Below are 22,999 nucleotides of genomic sequence, written 5' to 3'. Positions count from 1 at the left end.
GGTAGCAGCCTTCCCCCTAGTAGAATGAGCTCTGAAGCCCTCAGGAGGCTACTTCTTTGCCAAAGCGTAGCAGATCTTTATACAGAGAATGACCCATCGCGAAAGGGATCGTTTCTGTACTGCCCGACCCTTCTTTGCACCAACGTACCCCACAAAGAGTTGGTCGTCCACCTGGAACTCTTTAGTGCGGTCAAGATAGAACGATAACGCTCTTTTTGGGTCCAGCCGATGGAGACGCTCCTCTTCCTTAGAGGGATGTGGTGGTGCAAAGAAGGTGGGCAAGGTGATACTTTGACCCAGATGGAAAGGGGTCACCACATTGGGGAGGAAAGAGGCACGAGTTCTGAGAACCACTTTTTCAGGAAAGATTGTGAGATATGGCGGTTTTGATGACAAAGCCTGTAGCTCACTCACTCTTCTAGCAGATGTAATTGACACCAAAAAGGCTGTCTTAATAGTGAGCAGCCGAAGAGGACAGTTATGTAAGGACTCGAAGGGAGCACACATAAGGAAGGTAATAACCAGATTAAGGTCCCACTGTGGCATAACGAAAGGCACAGGGGGGAACAAATGCACAAGCCCTTTCAGAAATCTCTGTGCTATAGGTGATTTAAACAAAGATGGTTGATCGGGCAACTGAAGAAAGGCCGATAAGGCTGCAAGATAGCCCTTGAGAGTCCCTAAGGAGGAACCCTGCTGGGCGAGAGACAATACAAACAAAAGGATATTAGACAGAGAGGAAGAAAGAGGATCAATAGACCTCTCTGTACAATATGAAACAAAACGTTTCCAACGGCAGGCGTAGATCGACTTAGTAGAGGGACGTCTGGCTGCCAGAATGACATTACACACCTCGGGAGGGAGGTCATAAACCATCAACTGTCACCACTCAATATCCACGCATGAAGGCACAGAGTTGACAGGTTCAAGTGGAGAACCTTCCCCTGTTACTGCAAAAGAAGATCCTCCCGAAGAGGCAGCCTGATTGGAGGACCGATGCTCATTTTGAGACGCTCTGGATACCAAACTCTCTGTGCCCAATCCAGAGCCACTAGAATTACCTGGGCCCGGTCGTTCTTGATTTTCTTGAGAACTCTGGGCAGAAGTGGTAAAGCTGGAAAGGCGTACAGGAGGCCTGAACTCCACTTGTGACGAAAAGCGTCGCCTAGCGAAAGCCCCCTTGGATACTTCAACGTGCAAAACTGCTGACATTGCGCGTTCTCTACGGAGGCAAACAGATCTAACCAAGGCTCTCCCCACTGCTGAAAGAGTCCTTGCGCCACCTCCGAATGAAGACACCATTCGTGAGCCTATAAGCATTTTCGGCTGAACTCATCCGCCCTGGCGTTCAGAGAACCTGCCAGGTGTTGAACCACCAGGGTCACGCCGTGATGTTCAAGCCATGTCCAGAGACGTAAAGCCTCTTGACAAAGGGTCCACGACCCCACACAGCCCTGCTTCTTGCAGCACCACATTGCGGTAGTGGTGTCCGTGAACACCTGCACCATCTCCTCTTTCACATCAGGAAGAAATGCTTTTAATGATAGTCGGATCGCCCGAAGCTCCAGCAAGTTGATGTGGAGCCCAGATTCCACCGGAGACCAGTGACCTCTGACCTCCACCTCCCCCAGATGGCCGCCCCATCCCAGAAGTGACGCATCTGTCACATCTGTGAGATCTGGTTGGGGAAGGGAGAGGAGTCTGCCTTTGACCCAATCGCAGTTCACTAACCACCACTGCAGATCCTTTGAAGTCCCCTCCAAGATCTGAACCACGTCAGTAAGATTTCCCTGATGCTGTGCCCATTGGAACTTCAGGTCCCACTGCAGAGCCCTCATGTGCCATCTGGCATGCTTGACCAACAGGATGCAAGAAGCCACGAGTCCCAACAGCCTCAGAGTCTGTCTCACCGAAATCCAGGATAGGGGCCGAAACATCGGTATCATAACCTGAATATCCTGGACCTGCTGTTCGGGAGGATAAGCCCGATACTGCACTGCGTCCAGAACAGCTCTGATGAAAGTGAGCTTATGAGAGGGAGTCGGGTGTGACTTCGGCACATTTATAGTGAACCCCAGCGAAAGCAAGAGGTCCCCCATCGTCTGAAGGTGGGTGACGAGAGCCTGGGGCGTAGAAGCCTTCAGCAGCCAATCGTCTAGGTAGGGGAAGACTGAAATCCCTGACCTGCGCAGATGAGCTCCCACCACCGCCATCACCTTTGTGAACACCCGAGGGGCACTGGTGAGACCGAAAGGAAGCACAGTAAACTGAAAGTGCTTGTGGCCCACCTTGAACCGCAGGTAACGCCTGTGGGCTGGCAGGATAAGTATGTGGAAATACGCATCCTGCAAATCCAACGCTACCATCCAGTCTCCTTGGTCTAGGGCAGACAAAACCTGAGCAAGAGTGAGCATCTTGAATTTCTCCTTCTTGAGGAAGAGATTGACGTCCCTTAAATCCAAGATAGGGCGAATTCCTTTGTTCTTTTTGGGAATCAGAAAGTAGCGGCAATAACAACCACTGCCTACTTCTGATATCGGTACTCTTTCTATGGCTCCCTTGGCCAAGAGAGCCGTAACATCCTCGTGGAGAAAAACCAGATGGTCCTCCATCAGCCATTCCTTTGTCGGAGGAATAGAGGGAGGGAAAGACTGGATGGGAAGGAAGTAGCCCTTTTGTATGATCTGCAGGACCCAATTGTCCGTTGTGATGGAAAGCCAGTGAGGGAGATGAAAATGAATCCTCCCTCCAACTGGACAGACGTGATCCTGCAGAACCACACTAGGAGGGCTTGGGCACAGTGGAGGGGGGCTTTGTGGTGGCCGACCTCTGGCCAGACCCTCTGCGTCTGATGGTACCACGACCACGTCCTCTTCCGGGATGTTGTGAAGCCTGAGGATGGAGGCTAAACTGTGGCTGGCGTGGTACCACGCCCCTTCTGAAGCCTCGAAATGGGCGAAAGACAGACTGCTGTCGTACTAGCGCTGAAAGGCCCAAGGATCTGTCCGTAGCTCGAGAATCCTTGAACCTCTCAAGCGCGGAGTCTGCCTTTTCACCAAAAAGGCGGGAGCCATCAAAAGGGTATCTCCATCAAGCTGGACTGGACATCCCCTGAGAAACCAGTTAAACACAGCCAGGCATGGCGATGTAGGTCCACTGACGATGAAATTGCTCTGTCCAGCGAGTCCAAACCACACTTGATCGTAAACTTGGCTGCATCTCTCCCATCCTTGACAGCATGGGGGAGAGTGTCCCGTACGCCCTCTGGGGCAGCACCTGTGCCACCGTATCCCATAAAGTATGGGAATAACGGCACAATAGGCAAGAGGTGTTTACGGACCTCAATGCCAGGCTGGTGGAAGAAAACATCTTCTTCCCAAGCTGGTCCAGCCTCTTGGATTCCCTATCCGGGGGAGCTGAAGGGAAGGCACCACAGGAAGTAGAGGCTTGGACAACCAAGCTCTCCCGAGTGGGGTGTTGAGTCAGGAAACTAGGGTCACTCGGAGCAGGTCTATGGCAGCGGCCGACCGTCCTATTCACAGGAGCCCCTTTGCTGGGTTTGGACCATGTACCCAGAAGGACGTCTGTAAGAGCCTCATTGAAGGGCAACATCGGCTCTGATGTTGTCACCCCCGGCTGAAGCACTTCTTTCAGGATATTCGTCCTGACTGGCATCGTAGGCAAATCTACGTCCAAGACCTCAGCTGCCCTACGCACCACTATAGCAAATGAAGCACCCTCCTCTGTAGCCACATTAGGAGGAGAGAGCATACCAGTATCTGGAGACGTGTCCAGTCCACTGGCCTCCCCTAGATCTCATACCAGTCCTGTTGTAAACCACCTTCTAAAGGGTCCTCAGACCCCTCCCATTCCTCTCCTGCGCCTGGCTTATCTAAATAATGCTCAGACAATGATCTGGGCCGAAACGCCGCTTCGGATCATCTGGAATAAGGATGGGGCTACCACCGTCGGAACCGGCGTCGAAGGAGATCGACTGCGTGAGACCGGCGCCGGTCCGGATCCAATATCGGATCCTGGGATCCCCAACGGCGCAGAGGCCGAAGCTGCCGGCGTTGAATCCAAAGGGGCCCCTGCTGATCCCGTGGGGCCCAAAGACCCCTCCACGGGTGCAGCCTGCTGAAAAACAAGATGCATGGCCTCGTAAAATTATTTTATCTGAGTGGGGGTCGATCCGGTCGCCGGAAAAGGGGGAAGACACAGAGTCAGCCCAGGCGACGGCTCTGCAGAACCGCGCTCGGAACGCCGACGTTCCACAGACGCCTCGTCGGCGGACAGGCAAAGCAAAGAAGAAGTACGCTTGGACTTCTTCTTCTTCTTGTGCCTCTTACCTTCAGATGACCTCGAATGCGAGGAAGAGGACTTGGGGCTCTGGGAGCGGTGCCGCGACCTCCTCCTACTGCGGGACCGTGAGCTCTGCGGAGTCGCGCCGACCGAGGACGAATGCCGGGCCGCAAGAAGCTTGAGGGATCTCTACCTCAAGGCCTTCGGAGCCATGGCCCGACAGTCGGGGCACGAGGTGGAATCGTGGTCCTTCTCCAGGCACCAAAGACAAACACGGTGCGGGTCCGTCATTGACATGGTGTGATGACACACCACACGGCTTGAACCCTGTCTTGCTCAAAGACATGACTTCAAACAGACAAAAAAAAAACAGCCTTGACAAACCGTCGAAGAAGGGTAGCTCTTTCCGGAACTGCGCTGTAACCGGCGCGGAAGGAAAAGAACTGACATACGTGCGCCGAAACGGCATCTATATAGACAACCGTGACGTCATAGACGGCTCCAACGACGCTGACGACGCACGCGGAGCTGGTCGTTGCACGCGGATCCAAACAACGCAGCCGGATGGCGCGCGCAGGGTACTGCTCAGAAAAAATTCCGTATTCGAAGCTGACGCCAGAGAATTCTAAGGTAAGGAATCTGCAGCTAGAAGTCTCTATCAGATCCTCTGATACATCTGGCCTTTACTTAGCAAAGTGCATAGTGAAAAAACAGGCTGATAGAAAGCAGTCCCGCTTCTGATGACTTTTAGGATCTTAAAACAACTCTTCTTCTGGTAATGGAGGGCAATCCGTTTAAAAGATTTCTATTGGGTAATTTCTGATACGTTCAAGGGGGAACTGGGAGGAAGGGAGGGGGAGGTCTCTGCGGAGTCCAGAAATTTTTAATTTCTGTAATATTTTATAACATCCGTCCGAAAATGTTTTTTTCTGGGCATTGGCTTGTTTTCTGTATAATCCTGATTTGATTCTGATGGTGATTGCTCTCTCTGTCATCGCTCAGTAGAAAACTGTATGGTGATGAAAATGGAGAGCAGGCTGAAACATCTTGATTTATCATACATTTGTGGCCTTTCAAAAGACATTTCATAGGTCTACAATGCACTTACAGTCTGCTTTTAGCCCACCCATTGCTTACCATTGGTTTATTTTATTGTCACTATAACTTGCTTTTATTTTGATGACTTTCCTTGTCCATCTTGTATTTGTTCCTCTCCTGAATGGTAATGTCTTTATCATCCTCTTCATTTGGTTGAGTTGTGTCCTTCCACCGCTTACTTTTGGGAAACTACTTTTCTCTTTTTGATTAACCAGTCCCTGATGGTGCATGTCTTTTTAAGCTCTTTCTTGTGTGCTCTTCCCAAATACTCAAACACCAAGGGCCCTGTTTTTCTCTGTTGTGTACTCCTTCCCACCGTTCGGTGTCATTCTCTCCCTCATGTGCTTCTCCCCAGTTCCCCGTTTTGCTGTCTCCCTTTGTGCTGCTTGCTCTCACTCTTGTCTGGGCTTCTTCACTGCCCTCAGTGTTCTTCACATGATTGTTTGCTTCTCCCCACCCACTGTGCTGCCTTTCCATACCTATAATCCGCTCCTTCTTCAACCCTCCCACCACTGCAGTATTTTTTCCCCATTTCACCATGAAAATGTGTCAGTTTTTATTTGCCAATCCAAGTGGAGTCTGCCATTTTGGAGTGGTAAATAAAAAACAAAGCAAAGGATACCCACATCATTTCGCTGGCAGGGGCATGCCTTCTGACACGTGTATGCATGAGTCAGTCCACAAGTGCACACCAGCGGAATGACATGATCGCCAGCGGTCGCATGATCACACTTTTTGTAATATTTTTTTCCTCTACCAATGCTGCACAGCTATGAGAAAAAGCCTTTGGTTTTTACCTCCGAAGTCACCATATGGCACTGGCAAAGCCAATAGGTCCCAGGGATGAGCCCTCCTGGCTTTGCCACTACTTGTTTCATTTGCTTGCAGCATTTTGCTACAGTTCGCCTGGGGAGTCAGAGGTCTTAGGGTGGGGAGAAATGATACACATTAAAGGTGCATGACTTTCATTTTCCTTCTGACTCTTTCTTATCTGATCTCTTGCATTTAAGTCACATGCCTTGTTTACCCACCGGGATATGCTGAGCTGATAAAACTTAGGATTTGTGCATACATCCTCTGAAAATTAAGTAATGTCTAAAATTAAAGACTTATCCCAATTTTCACATCCAAAAACATCTTCATAATTCTAAATAAAAAAAAGTCTGTATTTCCAGTGGCGGATTGTGGGAGGGAAAAGGGGAAAGCGTGGTGTTTGTGTGTGTGTGTTCAGGGGGGAGAAATAAGATATATATATTTTTTTTAAAGAACCTTAATTCCTTGCCGCGCTGCTCCTCAGTCCTCGACTGCGGCTCCCAGCCTGCCCTGTGGCCAATCCTGACCCTGCTCAGAGCAGCATTAGGATTGGCTGCGAGTGCCCATAACAGGGAACCTGTGCCTGCTCTCTTCAGCTCTGCAACACAGTGCTGGGCTGGTGAGAGCCTACTGCACATGTGTGTTTGGCCGGCCTGAGATGGCTGGTGAAAGAAACATGCGTAGTGAGGGGGAGTGCTGTGCACTCCTCCTCAGTGCTCGTCACAGTCCGTGCTCCCCCTTTAATACAAAACGATAATCAACATAGTTTATTATCATTTTGTATTAATAGGTTTGCAGCTGATGCTGCTGACGGGAAGGGGGTGTGGGGTCCTCCTCCTCCGCCCTTGCAGAGGAGCTGCACCTGTGTATTTCTGTTTAGCCCAGCATCGCTAAGTTTGGGTTATCAGGGAAGAGGTGGGAGGAATTGGTGGAGGGGCTGGAAACTGGATTTAGAGGAGTCTTTACTTTTGAAGCAAAGCTAGTGATAAATTAAAGATATGGCTGTGTTGAAAATGTGAATGTTTATAACAGTACCAAAAGAAATCAACGACTACCCAATGACGGAGTTAAAAAGCACTGGCAAACCCAATAGATCGACAGATGAGAGCTATTGGCTTTGTTCATGTGTTTATTACAACAGTGGAGCTGCCATGCAGACTGGATGAAAGTTAAAAAAATAAATAAAAAATAATAAAGCTCAATGACTAAGCTAGTACTGGCCACATAAATGTTTTTTTGTTATTGGCAATAGGGAGGGTTGGGCAGGAGGCAAGATGAGGAAGGGCATGTGTGGCGGCAACACAGACAACAAAGGGTGTAAGGGAAAAAGCACTATGAAGTGGGTAGCGCTGGCTGTGTCATGGATGTATTTTTGTTGAGGAATGAGAGGCAATACAGAGGTAGGCAACAAGAAAGGTGGGTGGGGTCAACACGGACAACGGAGGATTTGAGGAAATAAACCACTATGACACGGCTAGCTGTGTCAGAGACTTTCTTTTGTTAAGGGGTGGGGAGGACAACACCACAAGGGGGCCGGGGTGGACCAGTGAGAGGGGAACAAGGACCACAGAGGGAAGGTTGATGGGAGGGTCATCATGGACAACAGAGGGCTGGTGGGGACAAGCAAGAAGGAAAACAGGAGGTGGGGGGGCAGGTATGGGGAACAAGCAACACTGAAAAAGGAAGAAGGGAACATAGGTGGGGCAGTCAAAAATGTTAAGTGGATTAACTGGCTCATCAGTGGTTCTGTGGGATAGGAAAATAAGACATGGGTCACAGAAGAGTAGCAAAATGCCGGAAAAACACAATTTTATGCTGCAAAATTTCCACTTATTGTACAACAAAATTTGCCATTTCATGCCACAATATCCTGGGGGGTCTCTATTTGGAACAAATCCACTGACAGTCCAACTCTGCTCACCACATGTCTGTTTTTCTAGCAGTTTTTTTAAGCATAGGATTTGCACAGTGCCAACCAGGCTAAGCTGAAAAATGTCACTCTTAAGCACGGGATCCACCAGGGTTCTCCTTCTTTTTTTGCATAATGTAGGTGGCATTCTAAGCCTAAATGTGAGAGAGAAGGGGGGAGAGAGAGAGAGAGAGAGAGGTGTGGGTATTGACAATGTCAAAAGGCTGGCAACCAACGCCAGACCTAATGGCTTTGCCAATACTTGCTTATTTTCATGTTTCCCATAAACTTCCTAAACTTGATTTCACACTGATTTTTTTTTTTTTTTTTAAATACTGGCATGTATCAAACATGTTTTTACAAAATGATGCTTCTAAGAAATGGTACCTAAATAGTAGTCCAGCAAAAAGTTTTTTCAAACTACTTATTTTTTATGTACACTTAATTTTGAAAGGAAAGAATCATCAATCTTGCTATCAAGCTTTTGCAAGTATAGGAAAAGAAGGGAAGATTCTAGGAGTATTATAAGTAGCCTCAAATTGATAAACATTGCAAACGTTTGTACACATTTTTACACTGGAAAGACTGTCAGTAATGCAAGCTGAGCTCACAGTATTTACTTAAAGTGCTCACCCTGATAATAATGGTTTTGCATGAATAAACCATAAGTACAATTTGAACACCATGAACATTTGGATACAAAGCTTACCTTAATTACAGACAATGCTCTTTCATTGATCCTTATAATGGTACTGTGAACTGGCAGTCAAAGGGTTTGTGCTGAAGGGGCTGGGCCTACTTGGCCAAAGGACAAAGTAAACATGAAAACTTGTTGCCCTTGACCCCAAACAATATGTCCTGACCATCGGGCAACAGGAATTCTGCACCCCTGAAAGAGTTCTTCCATCAATGAAATAAGGCAAAAATGAGAACAATCAGGACAACATTTTAGATACATTCACCACAGACAGTACATTTGAGCCAGTGGTTGTAGGTGGCGTGCACCGGCACTCATTTTTGGAGTCTGCAACTGATGTCTCCTCAACAAACCTTGATCCACAGCAGGAGAAAGTAAAACACAACAGCGGTAATGAATGAGGAAGAGAAGAACAAGTTACTTACCTTCAGTAACGCTCTTTCTGGTAGATACTCACTCTAACAGCAGATTCCTCACTTTTTAATATTCCCCCGGTGTCAGACTGGATCTGGAAACCTTTCAAACATTAACCCTGAGTGCCGGTAAGTGGCATTGTGTGATGCTGCACAAACATCATTCCACTCCGAAAGTCACATGCAGAGCTGTATATAGACATCATTCGCATGTGCTGGCTTCAGTTGATTTATAAGCTCTCTGGGCACTCAGATCCCAACAATGGATTAGCTTTGACTAGTGTACACATCTCTAAACTTGGGACCTTTTTAGGTGGAAAAAAACAATTTACAGAACAGGAATGACGGGAGGGTGGGTGAGGAATCTGGGGCGTGGTAGAGTATCTAGCAGCAGAAAAATAGTACTGAAGGTAAGCAACATGGCTTCTGACATATACTTCTAACCACAGATTCCTCACTTTTTTAATAGCTACCAAATTAATACCTCCCAAAATGTCCTGGAGGACCGAGCAGGTAAAATAGCAATCTCAACAAACCTGGCAGTTCAGAAAGTAGTGCTTTGTGAATGTATGGAGCAACTCCCATGTGGCAGCCTGGTAAGTATCCATAACAGGTACTCCCCATGCCAATGCGGACATAGTAACCTTGGCTCTGGTGGAACGAACAAGCAAACCTTCTAGGGGCTGCTTCTTTGCTAATGTATAGCATGAATTTAATGCAGAATGATCTACAGAGATGATCCTCTTCTGCCTTGCCCTGATTCACTCCAGCAAATCTCCTTAGAGGAGAGAAGTGAGCAAAAAAACGTGCCTAGGGTGATGTTTTGACTGACATGAAAAGGAGTTACCAGTTTTGGAAGAAAGCAAGCTTCGTTTCCAAGGACCAGCTGGTCTGGGAAGAAAGTAGCGTATGATGGGTTGACGGAGATGGCTTGCAGCTCACTCATCCGCCACATGGGTGTTCTGGCAATGACGAACACTGTCTTGAGGGTAAGAAGCAGTAACGGGCGGCTGTACAGTGGTGCAAACAGAGTATATATCAGGAAGGTGAGGGCTAAGTTAAAGTCCCATTAAGGCATAATAAAGGGAGAGGGTAGAAGCAAATGCTGCAAACACTTCAAAAACACATTGCAATGGGTGATTTAAATAACAAAGATTGAGCCAGCAACTGGCAAAAGCCTGAAAAAGCCAGTCCTTCCTGGGTTAGGGACAACCCAAACTGCAAAACTTTGGATAACCTGGGTTGATGTGGATGTTAAGTACCATCCCAAACCACAAACCCATCCCAAAAGCAGACATATACTGATTCTGTTGAGGGACGCCTGGCTGGCAAGATACCATCCACAACCTCAGGAGCGGGATCTAAGGCCCATCTAGCTGTCTCTGCTTAATCTGCAAGCATGGAGGGGATGATCATGCAGGTTTGGGTGCAGGATCAAACTCTGCTGCTGTGATAGAAGATCCACACGAAATGTCAGACTGATGGAGGACTGATGCTCATGCTCAGGAGTTCTGGATACCGCACCCTCTGTGACCAATCCAGTGCTATTAGGATGATTTGGGCCTGGTTGTTCTTGACCTTCTTCAGAACTAGGGATAGGAGGGGTAACGGAGAAGGGTGTGCAGGAGTCACAAGTTTCACTCTAGGCATTACTCATCTCAGAAAGAAAGAGAGATACACACGCACACACACACACAAACACGCACCTTGGAAACTCCAATGCATGAAAGTGCGGACATTGCACGTTCTTGTCGGTGGTGAAAAGATCAAGTCAAGGTTCTTCCCATTTGTGAAAAAGACCTTGCGTCACCTCCAGATGCAACTGCCCTTCATGAGCCTTCAGCGGTCTTTGGTTTATTTTGTCCGCCCTAGCATTTAGAGATCCCACCAGGTGGTGTACCACTAAGAACATCCCTAGGAGTGGCAGCCATTTTGAGAGGCTTAATGCTACCTGGCATAGGGTGCCGGACTGCATCCTGCCCAATTCAATACAATACCACATGGGGGTGGTGTCTGTGAACATCTGCATCAGTCTGCCTTTCATGTATGACAGGAAGGTCATCAGCATCAAACGGATGGCCCCCAGCTCCAGAAGGTTGATGGGGAGCCCGGACTCTGCCAGAGACCAGATGCCTCTGATAGCCACCTCCCTCAAGTGGCCACCCCAACCCAGAAGCGATCCATCAGTCACCACTATTAGCTCTGGGTAAGGTACCACTGACCCAATTGCAGTTCAGCAACCACCATTGCAGGTCTTTTGTAGGTTCCTTCAAAATCTGGATGTGATCAGAGAGGTACCCCAGATGCTGTGCCGAAGGGATCTTCTCATCTCACTGCAGAGCCTGCATATGCCACTTGGCATGCTGGACCAGCAGGATGCAGAAAGCATTCAGTCCCAGCAGTTTTAGGTCACCTTCATTAAGATTTAGGCCAGAGGTTGAAAAATCAGGATCATAGCCTGAATGCCCTGTACTTTGGGAGGGAAGGCACCAAACTGTACTGTGTCCAGAATGGCTCTGATGCAGGGAGCATCTGTGAAGGAGTCAGGTGTGACATCTGCACTTTCATAGTGAACCCCAACGAAATTAGGAAGTTCTCAGTCGTCTGTAGGTGGGTGATGGCTGCCTGGGGCAAGCCCGCCTTCAATAGCCAGTCGTGGAGATAGGGGAAGACTGGGACACCTGCCCTCCGAAGATGGGCTGCAACTACTTTCGTGAACAGCTGAGGGGTACTGGTGAGGCCAAAAGAGAACACAGTGAACTGAAAATGCTCCTGTTCCACAGTGAAGCTTAAACAGCGCCTGCAGAATAGGAATCTGGAAGTAAGCATCCTGCAGGTCCGCTGCTATTGTCCAGTCTCCAGGGCTGAGGTAGACAAGACCTTGGCCAGGGTGAGCATCTTGAATTTATCCTTGCACAGGAAAGTGTTGAGAGAGTGAAGGCATCTGTCCTTCTTTTGGCACCAAAAAGTAGTAGGAGTTCATTGTCAGCCTTTGTGAAGAGACAGTGGAAGGTGTGGCAGGAGACAAGAAATAGTAGGGCGTAAACATGGTGGACAATACCTAGCACCCATTTATCCCAAGTTATCACTTGTGATCAAGGTAGAAAATGTCAGATCCTGCCTTTGACAGAGGGGCTGTGTGCCCCGAAGAACACACTAGAAATGTTTTGAGGCAGCAGCTGCAGTAGGGCAGAAGACCATGCTGAAGTCTGCCCCTACTGTCCATCTAATCTGTGGGTACCGCAGCTTCAGCCATGGAAAGGCTAGGTTTGATGGGCAGTCTGGAATTGATGGCGATATTGAAAGCCCCTGCCATGGCCACGGAGAGGAGAGAAACTGTTGGTGCAACTGGCATGGCTGCGTGGACAGGCGCAGGGAGTGCGCCATGGCCTTACTATTCTTAAAGCGCTTATGGGCCGAGTCTGCACCTTCTCACCAAAAAGGGGACAACCATTGAAAGGCACGTCCATTAATGTGAACTGGACCTCGCAGGAGAAACCCATGGACCTCATGTAGGCTTGTATCCTGAAAGCCATACTGGTGCCACTTGCCATACGTAGGCAATCTGTGGTGTCGAAGCCACAGTGAATGGTGAATTTTGCAGCATCGCAGCAATCCTGAATAATCTATGTAAGGACAAAGGGCAAGTCATCAGGGATACCCTGTATGACTGTGCACTGGAGCCCCAGAGGGAATGAGTATAATGACCTAAGATGCAGCTGCCGGATATAGTGCTAAACTGTTTGAAAAAAAAACAGGAGCTTTCCAAAGGTTTCAATGCACTTTGATTCCTGTCTGGTGGTGTGGTAGGGAATGTACTAGAGTTGACCTTGCTACTTGAGGCCAGCATGACTAGGCTCTCAGGCGTGGGATGCTGAGTCAAAAAATCCGGGTCGCTTGGGGCTGGACGATGGCCCCTTGGCGTTTGCCTATAAACTAAACATCCAGAACTGGGTTTTGCCCAAGCCCCACAAAATGTGTCTTTGAGGGCTTCATTGAACCGAAGGGGAAGAGTATTTTTTCCCAGGCTGAAGCACCTCATTGAGGACATAAGTCTTCACCTTTATAGTAGGTAACTGGAGGTAAAAAAAAACCTTGGCTGCTCTTTGCATCGCCATGGCGAAGGAGGCACTTTCTTTTGTGGCAGCACCATGAGCTGAAACTCGCCCATTGTAAGAAGAGTTGCCCAGACCACTGGTGCCCTGAAGGTTACCATACTAATTGTTATCTATGTATGGTTGGGCAAATTCAGCCCCAGCATCATATGTATCATGTCAGTGTCTGTTCAATATACAGTATGAAGGGATTAGACCTTTCCTTTAGGAATGGGCAAAGTATAGGAATCTGACTGGATGCCCGCTGCAGGGCATGGCCTCGGTAAGAGATGCGCAAGACTTGTAAAGCACAGTAGGTTGAGCTTCGCTGTCTGGCACTGACAGTGTTGATGCTACAGGTTCTGATGTGGGTTGTGGTCCCAGGATCGGAGTCTGCAGCAAAGCTGGTGTGGAGCCCATATCAGATCTAGAGGGTCAAGCTGGCACCAAGGGCAGAACTGCCGGCTGAGTTCCAGATGGAGGCCCTCACGGTTCCTTGTGGCCCTCTGGAGGTGTTCACGAGGGCGTCAATAATGTGCCTAAGAGCTGCTGCATAGCTTAACAGAATTTTTTGATTTGCTGCAGCATTGCCGATGGTCCCCCAAATTTGGGTTGCCTTGAGACAAGGGTCTGAATTGGCTCCAAAGGGGGAACAGCTTCAGGAGTGAAACCTAGAGGCATGTTGACAGCCTCATGTTCGACAGAAAGGAACAGAGACCTGGAAGCATGTTGACAGCCTCATGTTCACAGAAAGATGCAGAGTTCTCTGTTGACTTTTTATGCTTTTTCTTCAACATAGTCAGGAACTTTGACCAATGGAACGACTTCAGGAGAGGGAAGAGGACCTTTCCTTCAACCAGTCATGAGAAAGTCTTCCGATGTTTGGTGGCATAGTCTGGCGACACAGAGCTTTGTCTCACAGTCCCAAATGGCCCTGGTTTCATCAAGGAACTGCAGGCCTTGGAACTGAGTTTCAACCCGAGGTGCCACAGGTAAACTTGGTGGGGGTATGTCACAGACAGTTTGTTTCCAATAGTCCTTACAAAGTTTAAATCATGTGGCCTTGGGAGGTGACATTTCCCCTGCACATATGCATTTTTGAAAGAACTAGGCTGTAAAGGTCTTGCGAAGAGACGAGGAGTAGCTTCCGATCTGTGTCTTGTGGCATGGAAAGAATGTAACTGACGTCACAGTGCGCACATGGAGCCTATATGTGGCTCCGTGTGTCACTACCAAAGCATAAAGACACCAGCACGGAGCCACACAATGCCACCTACCAGCATGCACGAGAACTGCTTTGAAAGTTTTCTAATCCAGTCTGACTCCTGGGGAATATTTAAAAGGTGAGGAATCTGAGGTTAGAAGTATTTATCAGAAAGTCAGAAAAACAGTAACAGAGAGAAGGCAGGGATGAAAAAAAAACCTGCAAGAGTGAAAAAAGAGCCAGGAGTATTTGATAGTGGATTAAAGAGGAATAAGGTGGAATCAAGACTATGAAGCATTTGTAGTGTGAACCATGACGTTCAAAATCACCAGCCTTGTGTTTCTAAACAGAGCGCCAGGCCTCAGCGCTTATTCTTTAACAAATTAAGCAGTGACCAGAGAGTCTGTTTAACAAGAATAGTCCAACATCAGACAATAAATAAATAAAAATATCACAAACCTGCTTTGACCTCCAGATTCAGAAGCTTTTGTTCTATCTCAATTCTTGCTTTTTCACTCTTTTCTAGATTCTTTAAGATACTGCCGACGTCTACCATAGCTCCATTATACATGAATAGACCACCACTCTCCCCTGAGTTATTTGATTCTTTTAGGCTAACTGCGGCTGGCAGGAACTCCTTGTTACCTATGTCAGAATTAAGTTTAAACACATTTTAATAAAACAACATGTTTCAAAACGATTTCATGTTTCATTATAAACTCAAATTTTTAGAAATTGTTGAAATCTCTACAAATGTGCAACAAAAGCAGAAATCTCATCAGTGAAGAAATAATAATACCTCTGTCCTATTTGCAAGAAAATGCAAACATATTCTATCTTTATAAGTCACAATTGTAATATTATAAAAAATAACTTGAGAACAGATCAAACTTTAACTGCTTCATTATCCAAGAATGGGGTAGGAAAATGTTCCTCCAGGTTGATAAGAATACTTGCTGAACTATATGAATACAATTTTAACGTTACTTATTTGCCTGGTTCATGTAATGTAGGAGCAGACTGTCCTTGTTATCTAGAAATTATGAAGTAAAGTGAGCAATTCTGATGAATGCGTAGTCGCTAGTGCGAAGGATGTTCTTTTATTGGTTGGACAGGTGATGTCAGAAGGTGACTGGATACTAACATCTGGTAATGATGAAGCATTCATTTCTGTGAAGGATTACATTGTGAATGGTTGGTCTTCAGAAAGGTTTAAACAAAAAAAGTTGCAAGTATTCTGAAAAGTAAAAAATTAACGACTGATTGAAAAGGAATTGGTGATGAAGGGTGAGAGTTTTGTTCCTCCTGTGGATATGAGATTTAAATTATTATCTTTAGCCCAGACTGGTCAGTCAAGCACCATTAAAAGGTTTGTGTTTTGGTGGCCATTCATGGATGTTGATGTTGTGACGTTTATTAAGATTTGCACTTTGTGTCAGAATTCTGATAAAGTACTAAAATTGCAGAAAAATGAATTGGCCATGAAGAATTTGCTGGAAGAGCCTTGGAAGGATCTGGCTACAGATTTGTTGAGATTCTATGAAGGGACTCTTCAAGAAAAGTTGTATGTGTTAGTACTCACTGATTATTTTTCAAAATGGGTGGAATACAAATGGATTGTGAAACCTGACACTGATGATGTGATTGCTTTTCTTGATGAATGTTTTAGGAGAGAAGGGGATCCTGATCCCATCACTTCTGACAATGGTGTGCAGTTTACTTTGTTGAAGTTACAAAATCTTTTTTCCAATGTTGGTATTAAGCATAAGCACACAGCACTGTGTTAACCAAACATGAATAGTCTTGTGGAAAGGTTTAAGAAGACTTTAGTTGAAGGAATTTAGGGCCAGATGTAGGTATATTCCAATTTGAGACTTGCAATTTGCGAGTCGCAAATTGGAATGTAGGCTGATGTCCCTGACACCATCTGTGACTCGCAAGGGGGTCGCAAAGGCCCACCTCATTAATATTAATGAGGTGGGTCGCAATTTGCGACCCCCTTGAGACTAGCGGCACTCACAGGGACAGTGGCCTGCTGGAGACAGCAGACCACCATGTATGTGACTGCTTTTACATAAAGCAGTTTATTTTTTTTGTAATGCAGCCCGTTTTCCTTAAAGGAAAACAAAATGCATTACAAAACTAAAAAAAAATGAAACGTTTTCATTTCATTTTTTCAGAGCAGGCAGTGGTCCATAGAACCACTGCCTGCACTGGAAACATGTTTTTAATGCCATTCACAAAGGTGAAGGGGTCCCATGGGGACCACTTCCCTTTTGCGAATGGGTTAGCACCTATTTGAAATCGGTGCTAACTGCGATTGCTTTGCGACTGCGTTCGCGGTCACAAAGCAATCTGGCATTGCACTGCGACTCGCAATTAGGAGGGGGACTCCCCTTCCTAATTGAGACTCGCAAACCTGTTTTGCGAATAGGTTACCAGGTTACCGAATCGCAAAAGGGGTTTTGTGCATTGCCAAGTGCAATTTGCACATCACAAACAGCGAAATTCGCTGTTTGCAACGTGTAAACTGTTTGCTACATTTGGCCCTTAATTGGCTATAAAAGCAAGGATTGATGTGAAGGAACATGTTGCTAAATTAATATGGTCATACCATTGTACTCTTCACTATACTACCACAATTTCATCATTTGTATTACTAAAAAGAAGGACGCCTAAGCAAGGTGAAAAATGTGTTTTATTAAGTGAAGAAAAATGTGCATATCAAAAACAGTGGAAAAAACAGAAACCTTAAACATACTTCTCTTGTACTATGTAGTGGTGATTGGGTTAAAATCACGCTCCCCTGCCATGCTTCCAAGGAAATTCTAAATTGTGGAAACCTTTGAAGAGGGTAGAAGATCAGTTCTCTTAACAACAGATCCTGGTTGAGTTGTTCTAAATCAGCACGTATAAATGAGAATGCTTGTTTGTCTGGTTCTTATTTTGTCAGTGAATTATTTGTTGACATGAGAACAGCACTAATAATGCTAATGTTTGTCCATCCATGGACAATGTTGAAAATAGTTCTGTCTCTAATTATCATGTTTTGTCCAATACAAGGCCTTCGAGGAGTGTGAAGATACCAAAAAATTCTAATGATTTTGTTATGTATTAGAACTCCACATATATATATATATATATATATATATATATATATATATATATATAGTAACTTTACAACATAGTTGATTTGAGTTTTGTTTTCGTATTATTCTTGCAATTCGTTTACTATATTTTCATTCTTGGTTTTCATAAATAAGGGAGGTGAAAAATGTTGTAGTATTACAATAAGATAACTAGTCAATGAGATTCCAAGACAAAGTTTAATGGCGCACCCACGCAGCAGGACTCATCAACCTGTCAGTTTAGAATCTCCTCACAGTTTGAACAATAGTACAAGCAACCAATGAGAAAACAAAGAATACTGTGAGACAGGATTCTGTAACACCGCATTAACATTCCATTAGGGGTAAAAGTACAAACACTGCAATAGGTCGACATTACTACAGAGTTGCTGGCTGTAGTGGTCCATCTGTCAGCGTCCCCTGTTCTGCTGTGTTTTAGGAGGCGTTGGGTCCTCGAGTACTTTATTGCCCTGTACTCCAGGGTCAAGTACTGTCCTGCTGTCTGCCAGGAGAAGTCATGTGCTTCTTGAACTGTTACTCTCACTTGCAAGCTCTTGTAAAATGTCCAGCAAAGGTGGCCATCTTGGGTCGGGCCTGACTAGATACAGAGACCACGGCCACCACAACCTGCCAGTTATTGAGAATCAGTCCAGAGGTAAAACCCCCAGCAATTCTGTGAACACGTCTGGACCTTTTTGTGACTTTTAGGATACCGGTAAGAAAAAGAATATGCAAATTAATCTTCTAGCCTGTGTGCTTAGATAGAACGGTAAGTCCTTTATCCAATCCTCGGCACTGCAGCATTTGTTTGAGTTATGGAACACCTGACACATCCTTATTTAATAGAAATTTGACTTAATACAAGTATTCTTGTCTTTTTGAGACTGAGATAACTTTCATTAAGAATTGTACTACTTTACATCCTGGTAATTGAGAGGATTTTTGTATATTGTTTTTATTTCATCACCTGTGAAGAAACTGAAGCTTGTTAACTTTCAAGGACTTTAGGCTCGCTAGACTGTAGACTTTCTGGGACAATTATCCCATGGATACAGTAAAGAGTTCAAAGGTGATTTGGGATTTTGCTGATGAAAGTTAAAGTTGAAGGCTGAAAGTTTACTAAGAGTGTACTAATTCTGCTCTTCATTTACAGAGGCTCATCTGAAAGTCCTCATTTTGAAATTTTCTCATTCCCATCATTCCTGCTTCAGGGATCAGTTCTCAGCTTTCTTCCGTCCTGTAGGCTTAGAAACTCACCATGAAAGGTAGGAGAATTTTACTTACCTTATAATATCAGGGTTTACAGGATTTGCCAGTTAGTCCGGTTTAACCATTCCTCAACAGTCTGCAGGTTCAATTCCCCAGAGTTCCCTTCCTAAACCCTCCACCCCTGCCTTATAGTGGTTTGCCTATGTACTCACTTGAGGCGACTGCATCAAAACTAGGTTGGTGCCTAGTACCATTCTTCTCTTGTATAAGTACCTACGTGCCCTGACATAATACAGCAGCCATCTTGAGTAAAAATCATTTTTTAAACAAATTTGTTTATGATGATTTATAGCTACATTGTAAAAGATCTCACCAACCTCTCATTGTAACCCTGAGCTCAGATCCTTTTTCTAATTTATTAAAGATCAAGTTACTTACTTTTGGTAACGCCCTTACTGTTTGAGGGACCAGTTAATCGCAGATTTCTCACCAGATATCAGTCTAAATGCAGGAACTCCATAGCATTAGCCCCGGACACCGGCAAGTGGCGTCGTGTGCCTCTGCGAGATGCCTTTCCGCTGTAGAACTGAGGTGCAGAGTCCATATAAATGCCACTCCCACACCACACATGTTAGTTGCTTTTCAGGCTGCTCATGCCCCCAGACATAGAGCCCCAAAAGCAAATTTGTATCAACCAGGGTGCAGATTCCTAGACTTGGGATCTATTTAATTCACAGATCATGGCAGATAGGAGAGATGGTAAGGACTGTAACTGCAGATTCTTCACCTTTTGAATAGATAACAAATCAATAGCTATTCAGAGGTGGGTCTGTGAATTGGCTCAAATCTAAAGGACCCATAGGATCAAGCAGGCGAAATGCCCCTCTTGCTTAACATGACCATCTCCACAGCAGTGCTTTGTGAACGTATGGAGGGACACCCTTGCAGCTGCCTGAAAAATATCCCAGAGAGGAACTCTGTATGCCAACACAGTAGAAGCAGCACTGGCTGTGGTGGAATGAATCCTTAACTCTTCTGGGTGCTGTTCGTTGGTCAATGCATTGCATATTTTAATGCAGAGCACGCTCCAACAGCGATTTTCCGTTTCTGCACAGCTTTGCCCTTTTTTACTCCAGCGAGGCTTGTTCACTCGGTGATCTCTGGTTAGAGCGATGTAAAAGCTCAGCACTCTTCTGGGGTTCAGATTATGAAGTCTCTCTTCCACCTTATAGGGGTGAAATGGAGCACAGACCACCAGTAGGGTGGTGGTTTGAGGTGGAATGGCTTCACTACGTTTGGAAGGAAGGATGCATGAGTCAACTGAACTAGTTAGTCTGGGAAAAGGTGGTATAAAGCGAGGTCACAAAGAGCTTGGAGTTTGTTTCCCCGTCGTGCCTATGTTATGGCAACGAGGAACACTGTCTTGAGGGTTAAAAGTTGCAAAGGATAGCTATGCAGCAGCTCAAAGGGAGTACACATCAAATATGTGAGAATCAGGTTAAGATTCCACTGCAGTATAACAAAGGGAGAAGGCGAGAACATGTGTTGGAGTCCTTTTAAAAAAAAAGTATCACAACAGGTGTTTTAAATATTGAAGGCTGGTCCAGTAACTGTGAGAAGGCAGAAAGAGTAGAACGGTACACTTTAACTGTGTTAATAACAAAGCTTTGCCAGGCACGGGACAAAATGAAAAATAAAACATCAAATAACCTGGCCTGGACAGGATCTATGTTGTATACTGTACCAAACCACAAACTTATCCTAACAGGTGGTGTAGTTTTTATTGAGCAACCCCTGGCTGCCAAGATGACACCAACCACCTCTGGAAGAAGGTCGAAGGTATTCAGCTGTTGACGCTGAATCCCCAAGCATGAAAGTGGAGATTGTGAAGGCTTGGAACCAGGATCTTACCCTGTTGCTCTGAAAGCAGACCCTCTTGGAGGAGCAGCCTGACCGGAGTACAGACACTCGTTACCAGGAACTCTAAATACCATACTCACACTGCCCACTCCAGTGCCACTAGGATGGCTAGGGCACTATCAATCCTGATCTTCTTCAGAACTCATGGCAAGAGAGGTATCTGCGGGAAAGCATGCAGGAACCCTAAGTCCCAAAGTAGGCAGAACACGTCTCCAGGAGAAATATGCCTTGGAAACTTCAACACACAGAAATGCTGACACACCACTTTTCAATTGTGGCAAAGAGATTGAGCAAGGATCTCTCCATGCATGGAAAAAATTCTACCACCTCCGAGTGTAAGTACCATTCATGATCCTCTAAGCATTGACGGCAGAGTTTGTCCATCCTGGTGTTCAAATATCCCACCAGGTGGTTCATTACCAGGAAGATTCCTTGATGGTCTAGCCATTTCCAAATGCACAGCGCCTACTGGGACAGTACAGGGTCCACAACACCACCCTGTTCGTTGCTATTCCATATGGCAATGGTAGCACCTGCATCAGCCCTCCCGTGATGGTGGTCAGGAAGGCTTTCAATGCTAAGCAGATAGCTCTCTGTTCCAGAAGACTGCTGTGGAGCTGGCCTCTGCAGGATATCAGAAACCTATGATCTCCACCTCTCCCAGGTAGCTTATCCAACCCAGAAGAGAAGCATCAGTCACCACTGTCCACTGTGGGTGGGGGTAGGGGAGGGTTCTGCCACTGACCCAATCACTGTTGAGCAACCACCACTGCAGATCTTTTGCTGTCAATATCTGGTCATGGTTGGAGAGATCCCATTGATTTTGGGCCCCACTAAGACTTCAGATCCCACTGCAGACTATGCATATGACACCTGGCATGCTTGACTGTAGGAACGCATCAGTCTTGGCATGGTTAGTCCCCACTTTGTACCTGGTATCTGATGTGATTACGACTGAAAGTGCACTTGGTTCCTGCTAACCAACCTTGAGCACTCTCTGTAAGTCCCTAATGAATGATGCCCCTTGTACTAAGGACCTGAGGTGCTAAGGAAGGTTCATAAGGGCTGCAACACAAATTGTGCCACCCCCATGGACCTCTCACCAAATGCACACAGTGCTGCCATTGTCGGTTGCGTGACTTGATGCGGACAAAAGTGAAAATATGACTTGTCACACCTTCCCATGTGCCATGTCCTCTACCACTACATGGGCTATTTGTAAGTCACCCCAACAGAAGGCATACAGCCCTACAGCAGGGTGCATTATATCACATGAGAGGACATATCTGCAGGAGCAGATATGCCCCTGCTATGTCTTTGACTATTCTTAGACATAGTAAGTGGGCAGGGAAGCCATTTTAAGTACCTGTGCTAGACATCCCCAGCTACATGATGGCTTCTCCGAACATAGGGTTGTTTGGTATCAAACATCTGGTACTAACAAAACCTCACTGAATCCAGTGATGGATTTATTAAAACATGCACCCAGAGGGCACCTTAGAGTTGGCCGCTGAAAACCTACCAGAGTGCTAGTGTGTTGACTGACTGGTCTAAACCAGCACAGCCACCATAGACAGATTTCTGACCTCCTGAGGTGAGAGCCAGCACTCTCCTAGGCCAGAAACAAAGCCTGCTCTGGGTGGAGGTGTTATCACCTCTTCCAGGGCAGGATGGGCGTTCCAGGGCGGGAAGTTTCAAAGGACCAACTGCCTTTGTTATGCAACCCAGGTCGCTCCAGAAGGTGGAGAAGTTCACCCCCATCCTGACCCCACTTCTTCAGGACAGACGAGAAAATTATTAAGATTAGGAGGAGTACCCACATCATGCCAGTCACACCCCTAAGGTGGACCGGCTGATGTAGATACCACTTTTCAAATTCCTCCATCTTGTTTTGGATGGAATTAGCCTTCTAAGGCCAGGGTTATGCCCACTTCCCAGCACAATAGTCATATACAGGGTGTAGTCACCCTACAGGTAGGCAAATCCCTTGGTTGCTACTTGGCACTTCCTTTAACGCCATTAAGTTCATATTTCAGTGGCACCCCTGAACTCAAGAATTCAGATTCGACGGGTGAAGAAGAGTAACTGCTTGGCGAGAACAGCTGTGCACTTTTTGGCGTGAAACAATGCCTGCCCACACCTCTCTTGACAAACGCTACAGAGTAACTCGTCCTGCAAAACTACCAAAGCCTCAGTAGCATGCCAGCACCTC

General features: G+C 46.2%; 1 protein-coding gene across 4 annotated transcripts in view; it reads right to left on the bottom strand.

Moving 5' to 3' along the window:
• CCAR1 (cell division cycle and apoptosis regulator 1) overlaps nt 1-22,999 on the bottom strand; it is a 1,667,827-nt gene that overhangs the window by 230,541 nt on the left and 1,414,287 nt on the right. For all 4 annotated transcript variants that reach the window (XM_069240502.1, XM_069240501.1, XM_069240500.1 and 1 more), the window contains one exon: nt 14,990-15,175. In XM_069240502.1, the coding sequence (XP_069096603.1) occupies nt 14,990-15,175 (186 nt within the window). The remainder of the gene's footprint in view (nt 1-14,989; nt 15,176-22,999) is intronic.

Source organism: Pleurodeles waltl, chromosome 6, assembly GCF_031143425.1.
Source record: "Pleurodeles waltl isolate 20211129_DDA chromosome 6, aPleWal1.hap1.20221129, whole genome shotgun sequence".
NCBI lineage: Eukaryota > Metazoa > Chordata > Amphibia > Caudata > Salamandridae > Pleurodeles > Pleurodeles waltl.
Note: the sequence above shows the minus strand (reverse complement) of the source record. Positions and strands in the feature narration are given on the sequence as shown.